A 26,064-nucleotide genomic window follows, 5' to 3' on the forward strand; every position below is an offset into this window, starting at 1 on the left:
TGATTTCACTTTTATAGAATGTGGGCACTTTTGGGAAGATCAGCATTCAGGGCCATTCTTAACATGAGAAAATCTGCAGATACTAAAATCCAAAGCAACACACACAAAATGCTGGAGTAGTTTAGCAGGTCAGCCAGTATCTATGGGGAAAAAAAAGTAAACAGTTGATGTTTTGGCCAAGACTCTTCATGATGAAGGGTCTCAGCCTGAAATGTCGATTGTACTCTTTTTCATCGATGTTGCCTGGCCTGCTGAGTTCCTCCGGCATTTTGTGTGTGTTGCAATGCCATCCCTAAATTGCACTTAAATTGAAACAGTTAAAAGTTTATGGCCTACAGTCTTCAATTGATTGTGCTAAGTAAGTGATGTGCTCTGTTTCAGGGGTTGGGCTAGTTCGTTTAGTGTCATTCAACCATACACGTATGCAGTTAAATGAAACAACGATCTTCATGGACCAAGGTGCAAAACACAGTACATATTATCACATACTGGACATAAAATAAGACAATAATAGCAGATTTTAAAAAGTATTCTGTAGGTATGCAATTAAGTGCATTTATGACATTTAGTTAAATATACAACAGTATTGCAGATAGTGCCATTGTCATAAATAATGTGTACTGGGTGGTGGTAGGGTGTTCAGAAGTCTCTCAGCCTGGGGGAAGAAGCCCTTACCCAGCCTAGCAGTCTTTGTTCTTGTACTGCAGTACCTTCTGCCTGATGGTAGGAGGGCTGAGAGATTGTGGGACGTAATTGAAGATTTGAGGGTTCTGTGAATGCAGAGCTGCTGATGTGTTCTGGATGGGGTCGGGTGGAGGGAGAGACCTCGATGGTTCTCTCAGCAGCTCTTACAATCTGTTGAAGGGTCTTGCGATCAGATACCTTGTAATTCCCATACCTGATGGTTCTGAAACAAGTAGCATCTCACCTAATTACAGCTGTGTGGCACATCTGCCTACGTTTTGTATGGTGTGCAGCTTGCATTCCTGCCCTTGCGAAAAGGATTTTTGCATTGTGCCACTGAGAGCCAAGTTCCTAGCAGTGATATACCTGAAGTCTACAACCTGTCCTGCAGGTTTTGCAGACCTAAGTTGTGCTGGTCTTTCTGGAAGAGGCTTGAGAAAGTAAACTCTCAAAAACTAAACAGATTCTTAAACACTCAGGATGTCTAAATGGTAGTTGTCCCAGTGTTCATCATAAGCAATAACTTTTACAATTATAATTGTGACATTGGTGTGGTCTTGAAGGGAACACAGATTTAATATTGTAGGATATTGTGGTCTGCAATGAAAGGGTAAAGAACTCTCACAGTAATTCAAATCTTGCTCTTAATTTTACTTGATCCCCAGCACTCCCAGTGTTTGGCTGCTTGTGTATCTCTTATTAGAAGCTGTTCTATTGGTATGATCTCTGTGCTGCATGTTTTCAGTATTGGACTGGAAAATCCTTGCATTATCTTTCTTGTTAACTCTACCTTTTAATTGAGAGCTACCTAAAAGTCCTTCTGGAACTGGTTTGGAGATGCATACAGTTTGTACAGTTGGTTGCTTCTGAACATGGTAATACTGAACATCACCACTAAGCAGAGCTGCTGTTCATGAAATGGTGTTGCTGCAGGAAGTTAGGAGTGATGCCACAGCCATTAATTCGGACCTTGCAAGTTGCTTTCTGTTTTGCTGTATTGCCATGGAACACAGCTTGTGGCCTGTGGGTTGCCTGTTCTTGTGAGGTCTACTTCTCATCTGGTCACTCATTGACAGCAGGACTGCCAGCAATTCCTAGGAACTGCCAGGACAGCTGCAGTGTTTTGGGACATGCATTCCTATCAGGTGGAGACCAAGAGTAGGTCTCTGGGGTTGTGACTGCAGAATGCAGACTCGTCACCCCTCCAGCTATGCCTGGAAAGGGTCAATACCCAGGAGGTTATCAGGCCTGACCCAGATATATACAGCAGACCAGGAGATTGGAAATTAATGTGCAACACTGTAATTCCACTAAGTTTGACATCTCTTGTTGAAAAATTCTGCCCAGCAAATTGGTACTGGGTGTAACAGTACTACTTTTTGTAGTAACTTCTGCATCCAGTGCTGAAGAGGACTACTGCATAATCCAGAAACATTTGAAAACCCCTTTTACTGAGCATCACCGGAAATGCAGTTTGTTAGCCCCTCGCTAACAGCCACTGGATTCTATAGCAAGAATCCACCTTTCACCAGCTTTGTACGTCAGAGGGTATATGACTTTGGTCCTGCCAAATCCGTGCGGATAGGATGTCTTGTCCATCCAGATCCCAGTTTGTGTGAATGCTGTGTGATTTACTACCAGTTAACATGAAATAACGGATCGCACACTGCATACAATTAAACAAGAAATATGTCTGGGAATATTAACTTAACCAAAGAGTTAGTAAAGACGAAAAAAACCAAAAAGGGCCCATTATAATTAAACATTCAAATGTGCACAGGTTGGAGCTCAAATCTTCCAAAAGCCATATTGACAATCCTCAACAGACCTCTGTGCCTGGGCTCCATCGAATTGCGTTTTCCCACCAGATCGAATCCTGCGACCGGCTCTCTCCAACGTCTTCTCTCTTTATCTCCCCCTGAACAAAGACCCACCACTGGTGTCAGTCACAGAACTGCTCCCCAGCATTCTCTGGATCCTTCTCCCTGTTCCACTCTCCTGATTGGATGGGTCACTTTCCTAAGCATCCCTCATCTCCAGCAGTAACCCAAACACTGCTTCTACAGAAAGACCATTACATGAAATACCCTGCAACATTAGCAGTAAAACCTTTGTCAGGATGCTACACTCTCCCCCACCAAAATATCATGTCCTCATGACTAGAAATAATCCCCTCATCAATAATACAGTTTTCAAAGGAATTTCATGACCTCAGAACCTCTGATCCATGTCTAAATGGTACTGACATCTCACTAGTGAAATAGGTGCAGCACTCTGTTTCCCCCAGTGCGACATAGCCCATCCTATCTGGAGGTTTCCTGACTCTTTGAAACCTCCTTATCCCATCATCTACTTTAGTTTCGGACACTCTCTGGGATTTTCCCCGTCTACATGGAGTGTCCTCTCCCTGTCCGTTACTCGGGCCTTCCGGCAACTCAAGTCCTCCGTCACTTGGCTGAGCTCGGCTTCATTCCCAGTCAGTCTAGAGCCCAATCTCTCTTCATTGTCCAGCCACAAGCCTGCCTGTCCACTGCTAAGTCCCCCTGTTTCATCTCCATCAGAGTGGGGAGGTTTGGGAATCTCCTTGTCAGTTATTGGGGAGCTTGCATAGGGTAGCAAATGCCATACTCCATTTCCTCATTCTCTAGGTCTGTACCACATTTAGTGGTCAAGTCCCTTCCAGGCCTTTCTACTGCTTGTTCTTTTGTTCTCCCAATTCGCCGCAGAATCCTCTTAGTAGGTATGAGGTCCATGTCAGGCTCTGGGTCAATACGTACCTCTTGTCCCAGAGGTAGAAGGTGGTTCATGGTGGCTGCCCTCTGATCCTTTGTAGGAAAGGCTTGAACATATCTGGTGTAGTGATCAGTAATAACCAAGACATCCACTGTGTTGCTGAAATCAGGGTCTATAGAGAGGCAATCCGTGCATACTAGACCAAGTGGTTCCACACTGCAAATGTGATAAAGGAGCAGGCATTGTAGACAGCATCTTTGAATATATTGAATGCAGACTTGCAATAGTCTTTGACCGCGGGCTTCATTCGGGGTCAGTAGAACTGATTTCTGACCAATCCATAGGTCTTGTCAAACCCCAAATGACCTGAATCATCATGAAGTGACTTCAACACAATCCTTTGTTACTTCACAGGCAGAACCAACTGGTAATGCTGAGGCCTGTCTGGAAGAGACGTGACCCAGTATGGAACCTGGTTCCTCAGCTCCAGTTTGTTCCATTCGCTCAGCAGTAGAGATACGGCAGGGTGTTTCACCTTTTCAGCTTGGATTGTATCCCTTTCTGCAATAGCTGACAAAATGGTACCAATACAAGGGTCATCTCGCTGAGTGGTGGCCACTTCCCCTGGACAACTCAGGCAACTGCTTTGTGTTCAGAGTGGTCAGGTGGAAGTAAGCTTGTGGAATGGCACAACCATAAGCTCCCAAATGATCCTGTCATCGCCTTGCCTCTGACTTCTCTGTGAGGGAAAACCAGCACACTGCTTTAACTCCAGGTGCAGGAATGCTCTCCTACTCTCCATCCTTTTCCAGCCCTGCGGGACAAAGCATCCGCATCAGTGTTCCGGCTCCCTGGCCGGTACTTCAGGCTGAAATCATAGGCGGACAACGCCGCCAACCAGTGATGGCCTGTGGCATCTAATTTTGCCAAGATCAGGATATCAGTCAATGGATTGTTGTCAGCCCTCGTCTCGAACTTGGCACCATACAGATAATTTCAATTCCAGAAACTCCAATTCATCATTACATTCATCGGGAAAAGGTGTGCCATCGGCATTCCCCACCTGAAAGTGACCTCCCTCTCCAAGGTGTTCCTGACGATCGCTGTCAACCTGTTTGCCTGTACGATCAACAACTTCTGCAGTTCGGCCTCACTGGTACCCCAGCAGGTAAACTTGATTCCTCTTCACGGTCACCCACCAAGAGAGCCTCAGCATCAGGCATTCTGTGAAGTTTGGCACTTCCTGTCACTGTAGCTACTTCCCCAGGCCATGACGTGACGAGTTTGGGCTGGGTGTAGCACACAGTTCCTTGTTTGTGCTCATCATCCAGCCTAGAACAGGTGTGCACTTCCTCAAAAACAGCTCTGAACACAGGGTGAATGGGCAATGTTTTCAGAAAGCTCTCTCCGGCTTTCTCCTTGCAGGCTCCCACTAGCCTCCTCACAAAAGGAATATTTGTTCCCACAAGAATTTAAGCTTCACCTTTCTTGACCAGGTCTGGACAACCCAATACTTACCGTATCAAGGACCTCAGCTACTCCCACATCTGCCTCTGAAAATTCTCTACCAGTCACTGTCTTTTCACATTATCAGAGCACTGCCACTCATCCAGCATCTGACAGGTCTGCTCCACCCAAGTCTCATATTCTTCCTCCCCCTTGGGGGTGGGCTTCACTCCCGAGAATATCCTCAGCCTACAATAACTTTGACTTCCTGCCAGTGCACTTTGCCATTTATCTGCCAGGGACATAAGGGCCAATACCAGCTCAGAATTTTCACCCCGTGCTGGAGGACTCATTAAACCTTCCCCTTGCTCCGCAGAAATGAGAGCTACTTTTCTTTAAAGTCTCCGCCCTCAGCTTCGGGAAACTTGGCTTCCAATTCGGCACCCTTGCCTACACTCCCTTCTCTGAAAACATGGTTCTGCCTCTCTGGGTACTCCAATGGTACGAGGCAGATTCACTCCCATAACATCAGCGCTAATCTGATCTATAAAGGAACCTTTGTCCGCCGTTTGGCCAAACCATTGCTCCATGATCGTAACTTTATCTAAAGCATTAATAGTGCTCATAAACTCCAGTCAGCAATTCATCTGGGCTGTGGATATCTACCCTGCTCAGAACACAAGCGTTAGCTACAGGTAATCTCTTTGAATCGCACCAACATTTGACCCCTGCGGCGTCCATAAGCACGTATCTTAATCACCTTCCTGGACAATAGTTAACACAGGCTTAAACACAAACCCACTTAATCAGTTCTTGGGGCAATCACGCAGTGTTCAATGAATTCAATCCTGGATGAGCCCCCACAATGAAACACCCTTTTACTGGTGTTACGTATTCAGGCAACAATAAATATAGATGAGATAGGCAAGGGTTTTTATAACAAATAACACGTTTATTAAACACTGAAACAAACCCCCTCAAAAGTAAACAAACCCAAACGTAATCGGAACTCAGCTGCTGTGCGACACAGTCACAGTTCTTAATAGCGTGGCATGTTCAAACAGTTCTTTAAAGCGGTATTGAAAAAAAAACAGTTCTTTAAAACGGTATGCCGAAAGAAAACAGTTCTTTAGAGCGATATGCCAAAAGTTCAAAAGCTCACAGTACTTTTAAAAGGAGAGACTTTTTAAAACGATGTAAATTCTCTTCCACGTCGATGTCCTTCGATTCCCCGGCGTCGAACTTTCCCACGAAGAATTTTATAAAATATAATGGCTCAAAAGTACTGACCTTTCTTCCCACACTATTCTCAATCCTTTCTGGTCAACCCAGGGATTAACAACGAGAATAGTCAACGCAATCCTTCCGAATGAGTATCAAACAAGGTCGAACTTTTCCACCTTCGAAAATCGATTCTCCTCGATCTTTACCTTCCAAACTTTTGTTCACTCTCCATCAGCAAAGAAACCGTTGGCAGTGACCTTTTAAACTTTAGGCATTATATAAAACTTCATTTTTAACTAAACTGCGTCATCACATTAAATCACGCAGTGACATGAAGTCATCTTAGCAAATTCCGCCACGAACTGCCCCACCTGACAGGGTGGGTCTTCCTTTTATACCCTGTAGAAAAAACCTGTCACATGACCTCTACTGGCGGGAAAATGACATCACTCCACCATCACAAAACCATTACCTCATGTCCAGTATAACTTCAACCCCAGTCACGTGACAAGGGTACCACTGTCACGTGTCACGGGTACGTAACACTGGGCGTCTCTGGAAATGTGGCTTGGTAGCCCCTTGCTAACAACCATTGGCTTCTGTTGCGAGAGCCTACCTTTCTTCGGCTTTGTATGTCTATGGAGAATATGACTGGTCTTGCCAAATCCATGGGGTTGGGATGTCTCACCCACCCAGACCCCGGTTTGTGTGAATGCTGTGTGATTTGCTGCTCTGCCATAGCCAGTCAGTACGAAATAAGAGATTGCATACTATTATGAAGAAGTATATTTGGGAATGTAAACTTAACCAAAGAGTTAGTAAAGGAAAAAACAGAAAGGCCCATTATAACTGGGCAGTCAAATGTGCACAGGTTGTAGCTCAAATCTTCCAAAAGCCATATTTACTGATCCTTGGCTGATCTCCGTGTCTGGGCTCCATCAAATAGTCCTGCAGTTGGGTCTCTCCAGCATTTTCTCTCTTTATCTCCTGTTGAACAAAGACCCACCACCAACGTCAGTCACAAAACTGTTCCCCAGTGTTCTCTAGAACCTTCTCGTTCCACTCTCCTGATTGGATGGCCCGCATTCCTAAGCATCCCTTATCTCCAACGGTAACCCGAACACTCCTTCTGCAGAAAGACCATTCCATGAAATCACTGCAACATTAGCAGTAAAACCTTTGCCAGGGTGTTACACACGGTACCATTTCACTTTCATGTCAAGGGTGGTCATTAACTGCTCAGTAAGTGCTTCCTACCTCTTCCAAAGCTCCTGTAAAAGGCAAACGTACTTCCATCTACTAAGTGTCACCAATTTGTTTTTAGTAAGCCACTTCCAAGTGTTGCTATGTACCCTTACAATCGTTTGCACCATGGATTTGACTTATACTGTGTCAAGGAGACCTAGGACTCACATGGAGCCAGTGATCATTAATGGAGAGTGTGTGGAGCAGGTTAAGACCTACAAGTATCTGGGAGTACAGTTGGACGAGAAGCTAGACTGGACTGCCAACACAGATGCCTTGTGCAGGAAGGCACAGAGTCGACTGTACTTCCTTAGAAGGTTGGCGTCATTCAATGTCTGCAGTGAGATGCTGAAGATGTTCTATAGGTCAGTTGTTGAGAGCGCCCTCTTCTTTGTGGTGGCGTGTTGGGGAGGAAGCATTAAGAAGAAGGACGCCTCACGTCTTAATAAGCTGATAAGGAAGGCGGGCTCTGTCGTGGGCAAAGTACTGGAGAGTTTAACATCGGTAGCTGAGCGAAGGGCGCTGAGTAGGCTACGGTCAATTATGGAAAACCCTGAACATCCTCTACATAGCACCATCCAGAGACAGAGAAGCAGTTTCAGCGACAGGTTACTGTCGATGCAATGCTCCTCAGACAGGATGAAGAGGTCAATACTCCCCAATGCCATTAGGCTTTACAATTCAACTGCCAGGACTTAAGAACTTTTTAAAGCTATTATTAATGCTTTTTGAGCTAGTGATTTAGATGCATATCATATTATTACTGAGTTAAGTATTGTATTGTATGTAATGAGTTTTTGCTACAACAAGTGTACGGGACATTGGAAAAAATGCTGAATTTCCCCATGGGGATGAATAAAGTATCTATCTATCTATCTATCTATCTATCAATATACAGCATCATATCCATCTCTGTTGTATTTGTTTTACTGGTTACTGCAGTATTAAAAGTGAGTAGTTTCTGTCTGACACTAAATTAATACTCAGTAGCCACTTTGTTAGGTACACATGTACATCTTATTAATGTGAATATCTAATCAGCCAATCATGTGGCAGCAACTCTGTATAGAAGCATGCAGACCCGGTCAAGAGGTTCAGGTGTTGTTCAGACCAAATATCAGAATGGAGGAGAAATGTGATCAGTGTGACAATGAGGATGGAATGATTGTTGGTGCCAGACAAGGTGGTTTGAGTATCTCAAACTCCTGAGACTTTCACACACAATAGTCTCTAGAGTTTACAGAGAATTGTGTGAGAAACAAAAAACTTCCAGTGAGTGGCAGTTCTGTGGCTGAAAATGCCTCGTTAATAAGATAGGCCAGATTGATTCAAGCTGACAGGTACGTGACAGTAACCACACGTTACAGTGGTGTGCGGGTGGGAATCTAAATGCACAACATGTTGATCTTTGAAGTGAATGGGCTCAGCAACAGACGACCATCAACGTGTAGGATTAGATACCTCCTTTAATAAAGTGGCAACGGAGTGTAATTGTAAAAACCCTTTGAAAAGAGCTGTTATGGACACATTGGGCTGTAAGGTTCTCTAATTTCTGTCCTGGGGTTTCCTCTGTTTAAGGACAGGCTGGTGTACAGGAAGTTGAAATGCACTGGTATTGAGAGTAGAGAGGGAGAAAATGTGTTCTGACTTTAGGAGGAGGAGGAGGGTGGAGAATGGGAATTGCAGCCATCTGAAAGGGTGTTTCCTAAACATATTTTAAAAAGAACACTTCCTGAAAGGATTGTGCAAATTAAAATGTGGTTCTCAGACACTTGTATTTCAAACCTGGTCCAGTCCACAACAAAAATAGGACATTTTACTTTACAGCAAAGTAAAATGTCCTATCCAAGACAAAAGCGTTTCTGCAGTCGATGTTTTGTATTGAAACGCTTTGTCGGGATTCCTGATGAAAGGTCTTGGCCCGAAATGTCAACTGTTTATTCCCCTCCGTAGATGCTGTCTGACCTGCTGAGTTTCTTGTCTGTCATGTCCATATCAAGTTACAAGCTAGGCAAGACAAACCTTCTCTCCACCTGGGAGTTTGACTTCTCTCTCAGCAGCTTTCTCTTCACATCTGCCAACCTTTCTCTGAAAGAGCGTTGCACATCAGAGATCAGTACCATGGGTACTTCCCCATCATTGTAGAATGATGGCTGCATAGCTTTTCCTCACTGTTTCCACTTATCTCATTAATGATTCTTTTGTCGATGTCAATGCTGTCATTCTAGGCTCTTGGTGTAAAACACTCCGTTTTTCTCTACTCCCTTGACATTGGCAAAGTGACAAAGAAGTCTTTGCATTTTAGTATGATGAAGAAACAGGAGAGCTTAACCTCACCCCTGCCTTCCTTAACACTGTTTTAATTGACAGAGAATCAAGGAAGGCAGCCTTATTGACCGAGTGGAAGTCATCAAGGTTGGGGATCTAATTGAGGCGATCAACGGCCAGAGCGTCATTGGTTCCCGCCACTTCGAAGTTGCCAAGCTTCTGAAAGGTCTCGTGAAGGGGCAGTTATTCACTTTACGTCTTGTGGAGCCCCTGAAAGCTTTTGGTGAGTGAGTCATCTTCAAATTAAGTTATAATCTTCTATCTCCAGATATTTTCCAAAACCCACCCCATGACAAACATCTAGTCATCTAACTTGTTATCTCCTTGAATGACTTGATGTCACTTTCTGTTTGACAATGTTGCTATAAAGCACCTTGGAACACCTACTATACTTAAATTGCTGTTACCTCATTAATCTTTCAGGGATGGTATTGTAGTTAAGTTGGTTGATGGAAGGAAAGTGGGAAACTTGAGGGTGCCAGATTTCTACAAAGGAATGTAAACAAATTAATGGGTGAAATGGATTGTAATATGGGGAACTGAGCTTGGATGCATTGACAGGAGGAGTGGGAAAACAAGTCAATGGATGTTTATGTTCATAAAGATCTTGGTAACCGCTTGGTAACATTTAACATACACATACAGCAGGTAATGAAGAAGACTCACATTTTAATCGTAAAAGGAATGGAGTAGAAAAGCAGGAAAACGCTTCTACAGTTGTCTGGGACTTTATTGAAATCACATCTGGGTTGCTGTATAGTGTTTTGGTGATATGTTATATTTGACAGCACTTCAGGGGAGATGAACATAACAAAAAAAAACTCCAGATACTGGAAATCGGAAACAAAAGCTGAAAATGCTAGAGAAACCTAGCAGGTCTGATAGCATCTGAGAAAAGAGAAATAGTTAACATTTCAGGTTTATGAGCCTGCAGAATGAGGAAGCAAATTTGTTTTTACTTTGAGTCGATAAAGCTGGAAAAACCCAGCGAGCTTGCATCTTCCTCTTTCTGATAAAGATTTGCAGTCTCAAAATGTTGGCCATTTTCCTTCGCACAGTTGCTGCCTAACCTGTTGAGTATTTCCCCAGATTTTGTTTTTGTGACAGTGTTTCAGAGACTAATACCTGGAATGTATGGGTTTACTTGTGAGGAAACACTGTGCAGGTCCAGCTTGTATCTACTGGAGGCCAGAATTAAGAGCAGACTTGATTGAGCATACGATTGAGAGATCCTGACAGAGTAGGTGTAAGAAGATGTTTCCCCCTCTGGGATAATCTAGAACTAGGAATTTAAGGAGCTAACCAATAAAAGCAGTGAAATCATATGAGGGTGTGTGTCTGGAGTTGTCTTCAAAGAATGGTAGAAGTTTAGTCTTGAATCTTTAAGGTGGAGGCTTATAGATTCTTCAAGGGGGTTAAGGGTTACCATGGATAAATGGTAATATTGTTGATGTTATAGTCAGATTCACATGATCTGACTGAATGGCAGAGCAGTTTCAAAAGCCTCTGACCTACCTTCCCAGTTCATATGACCGCGTGTTATTAACTTAAGTTTAAGGGGACTTGACGGGCAGATACCAAAGAGGCTGTGATGTGATTCACCAAGATGCTGCCTGGATTAGAGTGTATGTGCAGTAAGGAGAGGATGGGCAAACTTGCATTGTTTTCTCTGAAGCCTCAGAGGCTGAGGGAAGACATGATCACAGTTTAAAGATTGATAAGCGTGGATGGAGAGTATGTGGCCAGTGCCTATTTCTTAGGGTTAAAGTGTCTAATACTAAAGGGCATGCTTTTAGGTGAGAGGGGTACAGTTCAAATGTGTGGGGCAAGTTTCTGATTTACACGCAGTGGTGGTGTCCAGAATGTGATTGCGGGGTGGCAGTGGTAGCAAACAGATTCAAATCATTTAAGGAGGCTCTCAGACCGGGACATGAATGTGCAGAGATTAGGGGGATATGAGCATGACGGAGGCAGAAGGATTAGTTTTGTTAGACATTTGATTACTAGTTCAACTAGTTCAGAATAACACTGTGAGCCAAATGGCCTGTTCCTGCACTGTTCTGTTCTGTAGTCTCAAGGTAGTATCATCGTCTTAAGACTGTGTTGGGAAGAGATTTCCTCTTTATAGATTGTGGATCTTAAGAATTTCTATCCCAGTGTTTGATTCTGTCACTATCTCTTCAAAGCTGAGAGAAATTTTTGGCCTACGGAGAACTGCAGAATATGAGGAGTACACAAGAAATGCAGCTAAAGCTAGGAACTCCACCTTGATCATGTGGAATTGGGGAGCATGCTCGAGTCCCCCATATAAATGCTGCTATTTTCAGTCTTGTTGGAAATTCACTCCTTCTAACGGGGTGGGTAGGGTAGGGGTAATTTGTTCCCTATCTTCAATCTGCCCTAAGATTTTATCATTTCATTAAGACCAGTTCCTCTTCTCCTAACTTCTTTTTGACATGGGATGTTAGAGCAAGAAGAATTTGCAGCCTCCACCCCTGATGCTTTTTCTGAAATTATCTGGCAACATAATTTTCAACCTGTGATTCCTTCTACTCCCACCTTTATATTTGTTAGGGGTACATCTTTGCATGCCCCTCCCTACTCAAGCAGTTCTGTTGATGCAAAACACCATAAGACATAAGAACATAATTAGACCATTTGGCTCATCGAGTTTCTCACCATTCGATCAAGTCTGTTTTATTTTCCCTCTCAACCCCATTCTCCTGCCTTCTCCCTGTAATCTTTGACTCCATTGACAACCAATCTGTCAAGCTCCACTTTAAATATACCCAATAACCTGGTCTCCAAGCCATTTGTGGCAATGAATTCCACAGATTCACCACCTGGCTGAGCAAATTCCTTCTCATCTGTTCTAAAGGGATACCTCTCTATTCTGAGGCTGTGCTGTCTGGTCCTATACTCTCCCACTATTGTAAACATCCTCTCCATGTCCACGCTGTCTAGGCCTTTTAATATTTGATAGGTTGCACTAGGACCCCCCTTCATTATTCTAAATTCTAACAAGTACAGGCCCTGAGCCATTAAATGCTCCTCATATGCTAACACTTTCATTCCCAGGATCATTTGTGTAAGCCTCCTCTGGACCCTTTCCAATGCTAGATTGTCCTTTCTTAGATATAGGGCCCAAAACTGCTCTTAATACTTCAAATGCAGACTGATCAAAACCTTAGAACCTCAGCATTACATCCTTGCTTTTGTATTCCCGGCCTCTTGCAATGAATGTGAGCAGTGCATTTGCCTTCCTTATTACTAACTTGACCTGCAAGTTCTAAAACTTCTATTAGTGAACTTCTGTGTTTCCTGGGGAAATCTCTTTCACTTGAGCCTCCTGCAGAAATTGGATGATGGAGAAGGTGGGTGTGTATCTTCTCTCTACCATCCTGAAACTTGCATTTTGAAGTGGGGAATCAAACATCTGTCTTTGGAAACGTGCCTGTTCCCTCACCCAAGTGAACCCTCTGTGTTAGGTTGATATGACTTTAGATTTATTATCACCTTTAGGTGTTTACATGGTAGTTGATTTGTCTCATCAGTAATATCATCTTGCAGCAACTGTCTATGCTGCTTCATTGAAGAGTTTTCTTTCAGTTCAGTAGCCTGTTCATTTCTTGTTCCAAATCTGCTTGTCTTTTTTAACAGTAAATTAGCTTCATATGCAATCGATTAAAATTTGGCCAAATATTTAACTGATTCCCTTAAGTTCTTTGTGATGTAGAAATCTTGGCATCCATTTTGTGCACATGGAAAACTGCTTTTGAGTGATGAATATTGGCCAGGACACCAGATTGAAACCTAGTTTTCTACCAAATGTGCAGGTGTACTTTTCTTTCTTTTTCAATATTTTTATTAATTTCTACATTGAAGAATACAGAGTACAAGAAAGTGTATATAAAAGGTCAAAAAGATTAAAAAAATCTACCAATTACATTATATCTGTTCATAATAACAATCTCATTACCCCGTATTCATATAAGTTAATCAATAGTTATATTGAACTATACTACCATAGATTTCGCACTACAGAGCGCACCTGATTAAAAGCCGCTGGCTCTAATTTTAGAAAGAAAATCAATTTTGTACTTGTACAAGCCGCACCGGATTTTAGGCCGCAGGTGTCCCACGTTGTAATATGAGATATTTACACAGAAAGATATTACACGTGAGGATTTTTTAGCTTTTAATTAAATCCATATGGTAACATAAACAAATACATATTGCAAATGCTTTTTTTCGAACCGTGCCTGTAACGCGGCTACTTTTAAATATACATACGTATCGGTAACACACAAATTACGTTGCGTATACTTTTTTACTGAACAACATTCCAATATCTCCTAACGACTGGTAAAAAATATATATACTGCAGCCTACCAGGAAAAGTTATTGATCGCCTTTAACTTAAAAGCAGCGTTTCGCTCGGGTCTAATGCTGCTCGCCCCCCACCTTCCCGTTTATCGCAAACCGGTATTTCCCACAAGACGCGGCGAAACCGGATGTGACGTCATAGCATCCCGGGATGTAGTACAGAAAACAAATATAGTTAAAACACTTCTAACTTTAACTAGAAAATACTAACAAATGAATTACTAAGCGAAAATATTATAAACTAAATAACTGCCATAAAGGCAGCACAATGCTTTTCTTCGAGTGTTTTCCATGTTGATGAGGGTGAGTACAAATGACTGATTTACAATAATTTAATTGTGAAAGTGCGCTTGATTTATCGTACAATTTCATTGGACCTCTGTGAACTACTCATCAATTTTATTGGTCTACTGTTACGAGGCAAAATGTTTTTGGCGGCATGAAAAAAAATCATGCATTAGCCGCACCGTAGTAAAGACCGCAGTGTTCAAAGCTGTTCAAAATGTGGGAAAAAAGTAGCGGCTTATAATCCGACATCTACGGTAATTTATTACAAAAAAATGAATCTAACCCCTTCCAAGACCGAAGCTGTTCATTAAGGAGAAAAGAAGGTAAAATATCTTCTCATATAATAAAAAATAATAATAGCCAACATCTGAGTTTAAACAGGTTTTGAAAATAATTCAGAAAAGGTCCGCACAATGTTTAGAAGTCTTGACAAGATTCAGAAATTGAACAACGAATCTTCTCTAAATCTAAACATGACATAATGTCGCATAACCATTGAGCGTGAGTAGGAGGAAAAACATCTTTCCATTTAAACAAAAGTGTCCTCCTGGCTATAAGAGAGCTAAAGACCAAAATATGTAAATCAGATGCCTTCAGCTTAATATCTTGTCCTGCAACAATACTGATTAGGGCCGTCAGAGGGTTAGGCTTAAAATTGACTTTAAAAGGTAAGGAAAAAGTTTGAAAAACTTCCAATATTTTTCAAGATTCAGACAAGTCCAAACCACATGAATTAATGAAGTTTCTCCAATATTACATATGTCACAGTAGGGAGATCTATTGGAATAAAAATGAAATAGCTTATCCTTAGTCATATGAGCTGTATGTACCACCTTAAAATGTACGAGAAATAATAGAAGGTAGAATATTTTCAAGGTGTGCTTTTGAGAGAGTGGACAAGGATTTGGTTTAGCACGTGAAGGGTAATGACTGCTGCACTGGAAACCTTAAAATTTTGTGCTTGAACTCTAAACTGGAACTTATTCCCACGAGGTTTGAGTATTGTCTGCCAGGCTGCTGCCACAGAGCTAGCTGTCCAACTGCTAAGTAGGAAGATTGGATCCTCTTTTTAAACTGTTAACAGTTCACTGTTTTTCCTTTCTGTGGACAATTTAAATTCTTCCTTCAAGAAGGTGTGGAAGCTTTGATCAGCATTGGGGCTCGATGGCAGTTTTTCACTCTCAGGCCTCATTGGGTTTAGTTACTTGAGTCTTTCCTCATTATTTTGAGATCCTGACTTGAAATCATTCCCTTTTTCTGAATTTTGAACCAGGCTCTATTTAACCAGAATCCTCATTCTATGTATCAGTTAAGAATTAGTACTGAGAGGTCACAGAGCCAGCAGAATGCTGCACTCTCGATTATATTGCAGGTTGTCAAATTCAATGCATTATCAAAATATGTACTTTATTAAGTACACCTGTAAATCTCATTAATGCAATTAATCACCAATCATGTGGCAGCAACTCAATGCATAAAAGAATACAGACATGGTCAAGAGGTTCAGTTGTTGTTCAGGCCAATCATCCGAATGGGTAAGAGATGTGATCTTCATGACTTTGTGGAATGAGAGTGGTGCGCGTATCTTAGAAACTGATCTCCTGGGATTTTCATGCACAATCATCTCTAGAGCAGAGGTTCTCAGCCTTTTTTAATGCCGCAGACCCCTACCGTTAACCAAGAGGTTCGTGGGACCCCAGGTTGGGAACCCTTGCTCTAGAGTTTATAAAGTGGTGCGATAAACAAAAAACATTCGGTGATTGGCAGTTCTATGGGAGAAAATGCCTTGTTAATGAGAGAGGTCAGAGGAGAATGGCCAGACTGGTCCAGCTGTCAGGAAGGTGACAGTAACTCAAATAACCATGCATTAAAACAGCAGTGTGCAGAAGAGCATCTCTGAATGCACAACACATTGAATGCTGAAGTGGATGGGCTACAGAAGCAGAGGATCATGAGCATACATTCACTGGCCACTTTATTAGGTATAGTAGGTACCTAATAGAGTGGCCACCATATTCTACTTTGATTCATTTTCTTGCAGCCATTCACAGGAAAATAAAGAAATACAATGGAATTTATGAAAAATACTACACATAGACTGACAATGTGCAAAAGAAGACATTGTGCAAATAAAAATACTGAGAACATGAGTTGTAGAGTCCTTGAAGATGAGCATAGTTGTGGAATTTAGGTGAGTGAAGTTATCCATGGTATGTGAAGGTTGTGAGCCTGGTTGTGTGGGACCTGAGGCTCCTGTGCCCTCTTGCTATTATATTTCCAGTTAGCTATGTATTTATTTTTTTCTTACTGCAAGTTATAGTAATCGTGTATTTGGGGTTCTGACTCAGACGTTGCTCATCCTTTGAGCCAAGTCTCTCAGTTCATGTTGGATTCCAGAAACTTGAACTCAAATGCAAAGCCCTATTGCAATATGAGAGACTGCCATTTCAGAAATAGTGCCTTTGAGATGAGCTGTTAAACCGAGCTACTTTCTACTCCTGTGGTTGTTAGAGATCTGAAGGCATAATTTTGAAAAGCTGGGAAGTTCTTTGGTGCATAATATTTACAATTCATTCTATATACCAATACTTATCTGATTAAGATCATTAGGAAACTTGCTGTGTGTAAAATTCCTGCATTGTAGTGGTGATTGTACTTTGCTGTTTGAGCTAAGGAGGTGGTGTCTAAGTGATCCTGTCTGAGGGATGGGGTTTAAGTCAGTGTGATCAGCTTGGAGTATGGTAGCCAGCCCTGCGACACCAGTTTGACTCCCTGTAGGTGGAGTAGTGGCCATCAAGTTGCAGACAGGGTAGTAGAAACTACAGCTGTCCCATTTCAGTCATTTGCTCATGCACTGCAGGAAGCGTGGTATACCGGCAAAGAACGCGGTGTTCCTGCTGAGATCAGTACAGCGCAGGTACAGGCCATTTGGCCCACGGTGTTGGTGCTGAACTAATTAAGCTAATGGCACTTAATCCCTCCTGCCAGCCCATGGTTCACATCTCTCCATTCTCTACATATTCATATGCCTATGATGCTATCTGTATAAGAAGAATTCTTTAAAGTAGTGGCATGGGATCTTTTATGTTAACCGAGAGCAGGAGCAGTATCTGTAAGAACTTGGCTCTGGTACTGAAAGCATTAGCCACAATTATCTGCACAGGTTTGTAGAAGGTGAACATGACTTTATTACAAATAGAACTGCTAACTGAGTTGGTATCCTAAACTAATGTTGCAAGGCACAATATCACAATATTTTTGGAGAATCCAATGTGATATTTTTTCCAGCAATATACAGACTTGCCACCAGGTGGCAATGTAGTATAGAGGGGGACTGTAGTCCTCTAGGAAGCAGCGTCAACCAATTAATGCTGTAAACAAAGCTAGTGTATCACACTGGCCAACAATCAGTCTCTTTAGATTTCTGCCATTCCACATGTATTTTCATCTGTTTCTCTTTTTGGACATTAGAACAGCATTTTCCCCCTTTGTCATATTTCTGAATAGTTAATGAAAACTACCTCATTATTCCTTGTTTTTTTTTGCACTATTTATTTATTTTGTCATTTATAGTACTTTTGTCTTTGTACAGTGCTGCTGCAAGACAGCAAGTTTCATGCATTTAAGACATTGGTATTAAGCCTGATTCAGAAAATCCCACGGATGGAAAAAGGTGCAGATGCAAACATCTCATTTACCTATGTATTTTACCAAATTACATCATGGGCAAGAGTAATGTTTTGTAATCCTTTTTCAACACCATCTGAAACTGGACTGCTCATCTGCCACAAGCTTCAAATGAGAGACACAGTGTATGCAGGATCACAATCAGGTTTAATTTTGCTGGCATATGTCATGAAGTTTTTTGTGGCTGCAGTATTGCAATATGTAATAAAAACTGAATTACAGTAAGGTATATTGAAAAGTTTAAATTAACTAGTGCAAAAAGGAGGAAAAAAGTAATGAGATATTGTCCATGGGTTCAACGTCCATTCGATAATCAGATGGCAGGAGGGCAGAAGCTGTTCCTGAATCGCTGAGTGTGTGTCTTTAGTCTTCTGTAGCTCCTTCCTGGTGGTAGCAATGTGAAAAGGGCAAGTCATGGGTGGTGGGGGGCTTTTATGATGGATGCTGCCTTTTTGGGGCACTGCTCCTTGAAGATGTCCTGGATGCTGGGGAGGCCAGTGCCCATGATGGAGCTGACTTTTCTACAGCTATACTTCAAGATTTTAAGATGGCAGTGCGTACGGCAGCCGTTTTGCGAGCTCCGTTCCAAATCTACAGTATACTACTAATTTCTACGATTTTCGTAGCATTTTCTGTTCAAGTAGTTGATTGTCACATCAGATACGATAGACTGACCCTATGTGCTGCCTTTCCTACACTGGGATCCCCTGCTTGTGCGATCCATGGGAGACTCGCCTCTCACATGGCCACTGCCTCGGGAGAAGGGCCGGTGTCTTGCTGAGATGGTGTGCAAGTCGGCCGCTGCTCCCTAGCATAATCCTGGCTCACACTCAACAAGCTTTGTGGACTGACAGCCAGAATCTCCTACCAGCGGGAAGCAAAGGAATGCAACGTTTTGTGCTTCCTGGAGACCTGGCTGATGGAAGAAATACCGGATCATGCCATCGAGCCCTCGGGGTTCTCCCTGTTCCGGGCAGACAGGTTGAAAAACCTCACTGGGAAGAGTAAAGGAAGAGGGGTATGCTTCATGGTCAACAGTGCTTGGTGCGACCCTCAAAATGTGCATGCATTCAAATCTTTTTGTTGCCCCGACCTGGAATACCTGGTGCTGTTGTGCAGACCTTAGTGGCTGTCTAGGGAGTTCATGGCTGTTATTATAGTGGTGTACATTCCGCCACAGGCTGATGCTGACCAGGCTCTCAAGGAACTGTACAACATGCTGGAGACTGCACACCCAGAGGCTGTCTTCATCATCGCTGGTGACTTTTATCGAGTGTCGCTGACAAAAGTCTCTCCGGAATTTTGTCAGCACATGCAGGTGAGCACTCGTGGAGATAACACACTTGACCACTGCTACACTCCCTTCCACAATGCTTACAAAGCTCTCCTTCACCCAGTTTTTGGAAAATCAGATCACTCTTCGATCCTGCTTTTACCGACGTACAGGCAGAAGCTGAAATGAGGCAGCCATAATTAAAACCATCCACTGTTGGTCCAACCAGTCAGCCTCCATGCTGCAGGACTGCTTCGATGACGTCGACTGGAATGTCTTCCATTCGCACTCACCTCAATAATAAGCAAATGCTTTGAGAGGCTGGTCAAGGATTACATCTGCAGCTCGCTACCACACAAACTGAACCCCCTACAGTTTGCCTGCTGACACAACCAGTTGACAGATGACGCAATAGCCAATGCTCTACATACCATCCTTTCACATCTGGAGAAGAGAGATGCTCATGTGTGAATGCTGTTCTTGGACTACAGTTCAGCATTCAACACCATAGTTCCATCCAGGCTCGACAAGAAGCTCAGAGACCTCTGCCTTGACCGTGCCTTGTGCAGCTGAATCATGGTCTTCTTCTGAGATTGCCAGTAGGTGGTAAGAGTGGATACCCTCACCTCCACCCCTCTGACTCTCAATACAGGAACCCCACAGGGCTGTGTATTGAGTCCCCTCCTTTACTTCCTGTATACCCATGACTATGTCGCTATCCACAGCTCTAATCTGCTAATTAAGTTTGATGATACTACATTGATTGTCTCTAACAATAACAAGGTGGCCTACAGGGAAGCAGTCACCTCTCTGACACAGTGGTGTCAAGCAAACAACCTCTCCCTCAGTGTTGCAAAAACAAAGGAGCTGGTTATGGATTACAGGAGGAATGGAGATGGGCTAATCCCTATTGACATCAATGGATCTGGGGTTGTGTTACACATCAGCTCCAAGTTCCTCAGCATCCACGTCACCGAGGACCACACGTGGTCTGTACACACCAGCTGTGTGGTGAAAAGGGTATAACAGTGCCTCTTTCACCTCAGATGGTTGAGGTAGTTTGGTATGGGCCCCTAAATCCTAAAGTTTCCACAGGGGCACAATTGAGAGCATCCGGACTGGCTGCATCACTGCCTGGTATGGGAAGTGTACCTCCCTTAATCGCAGGATTCTGCACAGAATGGTGTAGACGACCCAGTGCATCTGAAATTGTGAATTTCCCATGATTCAGGACATTTACAAAGACAGGTGTGTAAAAAGGGCTTGTAGGATCACTGGGGACCCGAGTCACCCCAACCGCAATCCATTCCAACTGCTACCATCCGGGAAATGGTACCGCAGTGTAAAAGCCAGGACCAACAGGCTCCCGGACAGCTTCTTCCACCAGGTCATCAGACTGATTAACTCATGCTGATTTGAGTGTGCTCTATATTACATTGACTGTTCTATTTATTATAAATTACTTGCACATTTAGACGAGACATAACATAAAGATTTTTACTCCTCATGTATGTGAGGGATGTAAGAAATCGTCAATTCAATCCTGTGCAGTGACCCACACCAGATAGTGATGTAGCCAGTTACAGTGTTCTCCAGTTACAAATTTGCGAGTGTCCAACTCTCTTCAAACTTGTAATAAAATGTAGCCCTTGTTGTGCCACCTTTGTAGCTGCATCGATATGTTAGGTTCAGGATGGTTCCTCAGATGTTGCACCCAGGCGCTTGATATTGCTCTCCCTTTACACTTCTGAGGCCTCTTGAGCACTGAAATGTGATCCCTCTGCTTACTCTTTCTGAAGTCCACAATCGGTTCTTCAGCCTTTTGTTGATTGCAAGGTTGTTGCTGCGGCACCACTCGTCCAGCTGATATGCTTCACTCCTGTACGCCCTCTCGTCACCATCTGAAATTCTGTCAACAATAGTCTGTTGTCAGCAAATGTATGGATGGCATTTGAGCTGTGCCTAGCCACACCAAGAAGACAGAAAGCATGGTCATCTCCAGAAAGACAAACATCGCACAATGTCTGATCAAGATTGGAAATACAAACATCAAACAAGTCAATAAGTTCAGGTATCTTGGCAGCCAAATAACAAGGGATGGCAGGTGCGACACAGATATCAAATACAGAATAGCAACGGCGAAAGAAGCTTTCCAGAAAATAAAGACCATATTAACAGACAAAGATGAGCATGTACACTAAAAACAGAATACTGCAGTGCTACATTTATTCTATCCTGACTTATGGAAGCGAATGCTGGACCATTTCCCCAGCAATGGAAAAGAGACTAGAAGCAGCTGAATTATGGTTCTACAGTTGAATGTTAAAAATATCATGGGCCACACACACACACATCAAATGAAGTTCTCAGAAGAGCCCAAGCAGTTAGATCACTCATACCAACGATAAGAGAAAGCCAACTCTGATTCCCAGGACACATGTGGAAAGATGAACTAGAAAAACTCGTACTCTCTGGAAAGATCGAGGGGAGCAAACCTAGAGGAAGACCTCGGTTTATGTACATCAAAAGCCCAGCCAGGTGGCTACACATCGAGGAAATGGAAGTCATCCAAAGAAGAAGGGATAGATCTGTATGGAAAACCATGGTCACCAATGTCCGCATCGGATATGGTACCTAGATGGACAGACAGACTAGCCACGTAGTCATGGATGTAGAGTAGAGCAGAGCAGTGGGCTAAGCACACATCCTTGAGGTGCACCAGTGTAGTTTATCAGCAAGGTGGAGATGTTATTTCCAATCAAAGTTTTATACTGAATTATGAAAGGACAGATGGTCAAAATCTTGGCCATTAGAAAATAATGTTGGGGGCAGTATAACTGGAAACATTGGTGTCAGTGAAAGGATAACCTCTTGTACAGTTCCAGTTGCTTGAGTTGGAGATGCTGTGTGGTGCTCAAATGTAGCACACTTTTACTCAGAAATGTACTAATACCCATTATCACTACTTTGTCATTTCCTGTTAGTCACCTTATGTACAGATACTCCTGTACCTAGTGTCACTTTATGTACATACAGTCAGGCTATGTATATAAACTAATCTTGTATCATTTGTTTTTAAGTTGTGTTGTTTATGCTGCATCAGATCTGGAGTAACAATCATTTAGTTGTCCTTTAGACTTGTGAATGATAATAAACAGTTGTGAATTTAGGAGTGAGATTAGGTTCTGTCCATGTCATTGTCATGCACCCATTTTATTCCCTAATGATGGCTGAGACTGGGAAGTGAGCAAAATCATGCAACACGTTTTTGCCCTTGACGAAGCAAAGTGAGAGACCAAGGATGGCAACACTGGCATTTTGACGGTGGAAAGTTCAGGGTCCACTCTCAGCATCAATTAGCACATCAATCAGAACAAGATTCCAGGAAAAAAAATCTGCAGTTTATTTTTCTTTCTGGATTCTTGTCCCCATCCAGTGGCTAATGTTCAGTTCATCTTTTAGTGTCGGGAGTGAGATGAGAAAGAGGAAGAGTGTTGCAGAACTTTACTCTTGCTGATTGTGGCAAGTAGCTAAAACCTTTAAGTGAGAGGGTTTTCATTTCAATGGCATGTTTTACTCAAAATACTCCAAAATGCTTCACTGTGAATTAAGTATATTTTTGATGATAGTCACTGCTACCGCGAGGGAATTGTGATTGAACTCATGTAAATAGGCTGTGTATCACTGTGAGCTAAACTTGGTCTTGGCTCATAGCAAATAATTTGTCCACTGTTTATCATTAATCTAATCTTGTTATTGCTATGTTTATTACCGGTCCAATCAGGTTAATGTGGTTGGGAATGCATGTTTTTGGAAACCACAACTCCTAATCACTAGACATGGAAAAAAAATTAAAATTGCACTCTGTCCTGTCCAGAATCTCTGCTCTCTAGAAGTCCATGGAGTAACCCGTTTCTTAAATCACTTCTGCTCTACATTAAGTAACAATTATTTGATCACATTTTAGTGAGTGCAATGTTATTAAAAGATTTTATGATTTGGCATTAGTTCCAGTCTTGCTTTTGGGAAGACAAGTATTAGTTGTATACTGCATACATACTTCGCTAATAACTGTACTTTGAATTTTTGATTCTTTCACCACTTGAAATAATTTTTCATTTACAGTCTAAATCCTAAATTGAACACATTCGCAGATCATTCTTGTCTGGCTGATCTAAATCAGCTCCCAGTTAGGGAATGTTCTTCTGTTAATTTTCTAATCCTTGTTTTCAAATCTCTCCACAGAACCCTGTAAATTTGTGTTCTTCCAGTGCAAATACCTTTGAAATTTGTGCTTTTTCTGTTTTGACTTGATTGCTGGCAAATTTAATCACTTCAACATTGGCACTCTGTCTTCAGTGGCTAATACCTTTTAACTCTAGAATTTGTTTCATAAACTCAGCTCCCTCTTTCTCAGTTGATCTACCTCAAAGGCTATCTTTTTAACCAAGCAGCAAATCTAATACCTCCAGACATGTCTCAATGTCAAATTTTATCTGATAACATTTCCATGAAGTACCTTGCTTTATGTTAAAGATGCTATCAAAATGTAAGTATGAGAAATTTGTGCATTTGTGTTACAAGCCAGCTTTTGAACTGGATGGTTGCCCCACTTCCTCAATCCCCAGCCTTCACTTATCTGCGGCATTTTACTGTGTCAACTAATCAGCAAGTGACTATCAACAGATGTTCACCCACAAGATCACCGGCTGATTTTGGAAAGTTACTGAATTGAAATCTCAGCTGTTCCTCGGATGTTGCCTGCTCTACCCTGCATCCTCTGAGCATTTTTCTTTATCTTTGTCTGTGTAATTAACCAGTGCCCAATCATTCTGAATCTTGGCCTGGAGTGGAGGGTTGTGCTGGTTCGAAAGTGTTCTGACTTGGGACTTGGTGTAGTCGTGAATTCCCAAGAACCAAGCTGTTGTTTGTTTTGATGCGTAATGCTGATCATTATATGCCTCTCTTACAGACATGATAAGTCAGCGTGGCAAAGGGGGAAAATCTGCATCAGGTGGGCAGCTGGGTACTGGAAAAGGAACACTACGTCTACGAGCAAAAGGGGTAGCCACTGTGGAAGAAGAGGTAGGCTGTTTCATGTTGACTCTTTGAAATAGTTTGGGGATGTTTTTCTCTGTTAAGTGATGGGAAAGAGTAGTGGGATATGGTTTTAGGGTCATACAACATGGAAATAGGCCGTTCAATTTGCCCATCCAAGTTTGGGTAATTTGCCAACGTTTGGCCCATAACCTTAAACCTTTTCTATTCATGTACCTGTCCCGGGTTACTTTCCTCAATGGCTGCACTTTCCAAATACATAACACCCTTCTTGTGAGGTGGGGGGAATAAAAGAAACAGTTACATATCTCTCAAGTTCTATTAAATCTTTCCCTTCCTGCTTTAAACCCATGTCTTCTATTTTGTCATTCCCAAAAATTGGAAAAAAGACTGTGCCTTCACCCTATTCATGGTCCACCTAATTTATATACCAAGGAATAAAGTTCTAGCCTGCCCAAACTCCCCTTACTAAGGCGCTTTCCTTTTTTGCCATCCTGTATCATTCTTGTTAGATGGTCACATTTGGCAGGGTTCAGGTGTGATTACTTTGTCTTGAACTTGTGGTTTCTGGGAATTTGTTTTCATACTGAAATGTTCATGACTCTGATATTTTGATCTCGATCAGCATGAATTACATTTTCCCCAGAAATATTCTGAGTACGTAAATTGATAAAAGCGGTCAGAGGAGATCAATTGTAGTCCAAAAGGGAAAGTTATTTAGAGAGAGTTATTTATAGAGAGATATTTATATAGTTATTTATAGGCTGCATTCATCTTCACCAAAAAAGAATATGCTTTTGGAACCTCAGGAAAGAGATGTAATTCAATTTGTTTTTGTTACGTGAATGTGGAAGCATTTGAAAGAGGGGGACCATATTTTGAAAGGCTGAGTGTATTAGGGCATTTCGAGCAGATGAATCACCTGATTGAGATGGAATGCAATTTTTGTTACAGGAAGTGATGGAAGAAATTGTAGCAGTGTCAGCCAAATGCACACACATTTGCAAATGGTACCTGGGGACTGAAAAATTGCAAATGTTATAGCCTTCAATGAAAAGTGTAGGTTCAAACCCATTAAGCCAGTCTGTTTTAGCTCCACAATTGGAAAAGTTGTAGAAATGTCAAGTAGAGAATTAGCAATCACTTGGATAAGTGGAGACTGATTTGAATGAAGCTGACTTAAATTAGTTCTAGACAAAGTGTACTTTGATAGAGATTTTTGATGAAGCAGTGGAGTTGATGACAGAAATATGGTTGATGTTCGTGGACTTTCAAAAGCCATTTGATAAGGTGCCAAGCAATAGGCTTGTCATCAAGATTGAAGCCCATGGAATAAATGAGGCAGTGCAAACAGAATGTTGGCTTGCTAACTGGTTAAAATAGCATGCAGGGTGCTGGGTAGACGTGAAAGGTGTGTAGGGTGCAATTTTCAAATCTGCAGATGACACAGAATTTGGTGATTGTAGTGACTGGGAGATGGGTAGTAATAGATTTAGAGGTACAGAGGTCTGCTTATGGTTTGAGTGAATAAGTGGCAGATGAAAATAAGTACTAAGAAAATGTGAAGTATCACAAAATGGCAGGAGGTATTGAACAGGCAATATTAAGTTGAGTGCACAATTCCAGACTATTTTTAAGAAAAGCTGAATGTTATATTATGGGTGTATTGTTTATTGAAAGTGGTTAAATGCATTCAGGAGCCTGGGTTATAG

General features: G+C 42.2%; 1 protein-coding gene across 1 annotated transcript in view; it reads left to right on the forward strand.

The window, feature by feature from the left end:
• The window catches only part of LOC140740286 (PDZ domain-containing protein GIPC1-like), an 80,075-nt gene that overhangs the window by 19,999 nt on the left and 34,012 nt on the right, over positions 1 to 26,064 (forward strand). The window contains exons 3-4 of the mRNA XM_073069422.1: positions 9,703 to 9,883; positions 24,267 to 24,379. Coding sequence (XP_072925523.1) covers positions 9,703 to 9,883; positions 24,267 to 24,379 — 294 coding nt within the window. The remainder of the gene's footprint in view (positions 1 to 9,702; positions 9,884 to 24,266; positions 24,380 to 26,064) is intronic.

Source organism: Hemitrygon akajei, chromosome 16 (genome assembly GCF_048418815.1).
Source record: "Hemitrygon akajei chromosome 16, sHemAka1.3, whole genome shotgun sequence".
NCBI classification, from domain to species: Eukaryota; Metazoa; Chordata; class Chondrichthyes; order Myliobatiformes; family Dasyatidae; genus Hemitrygon; species Hemitrygon akajei.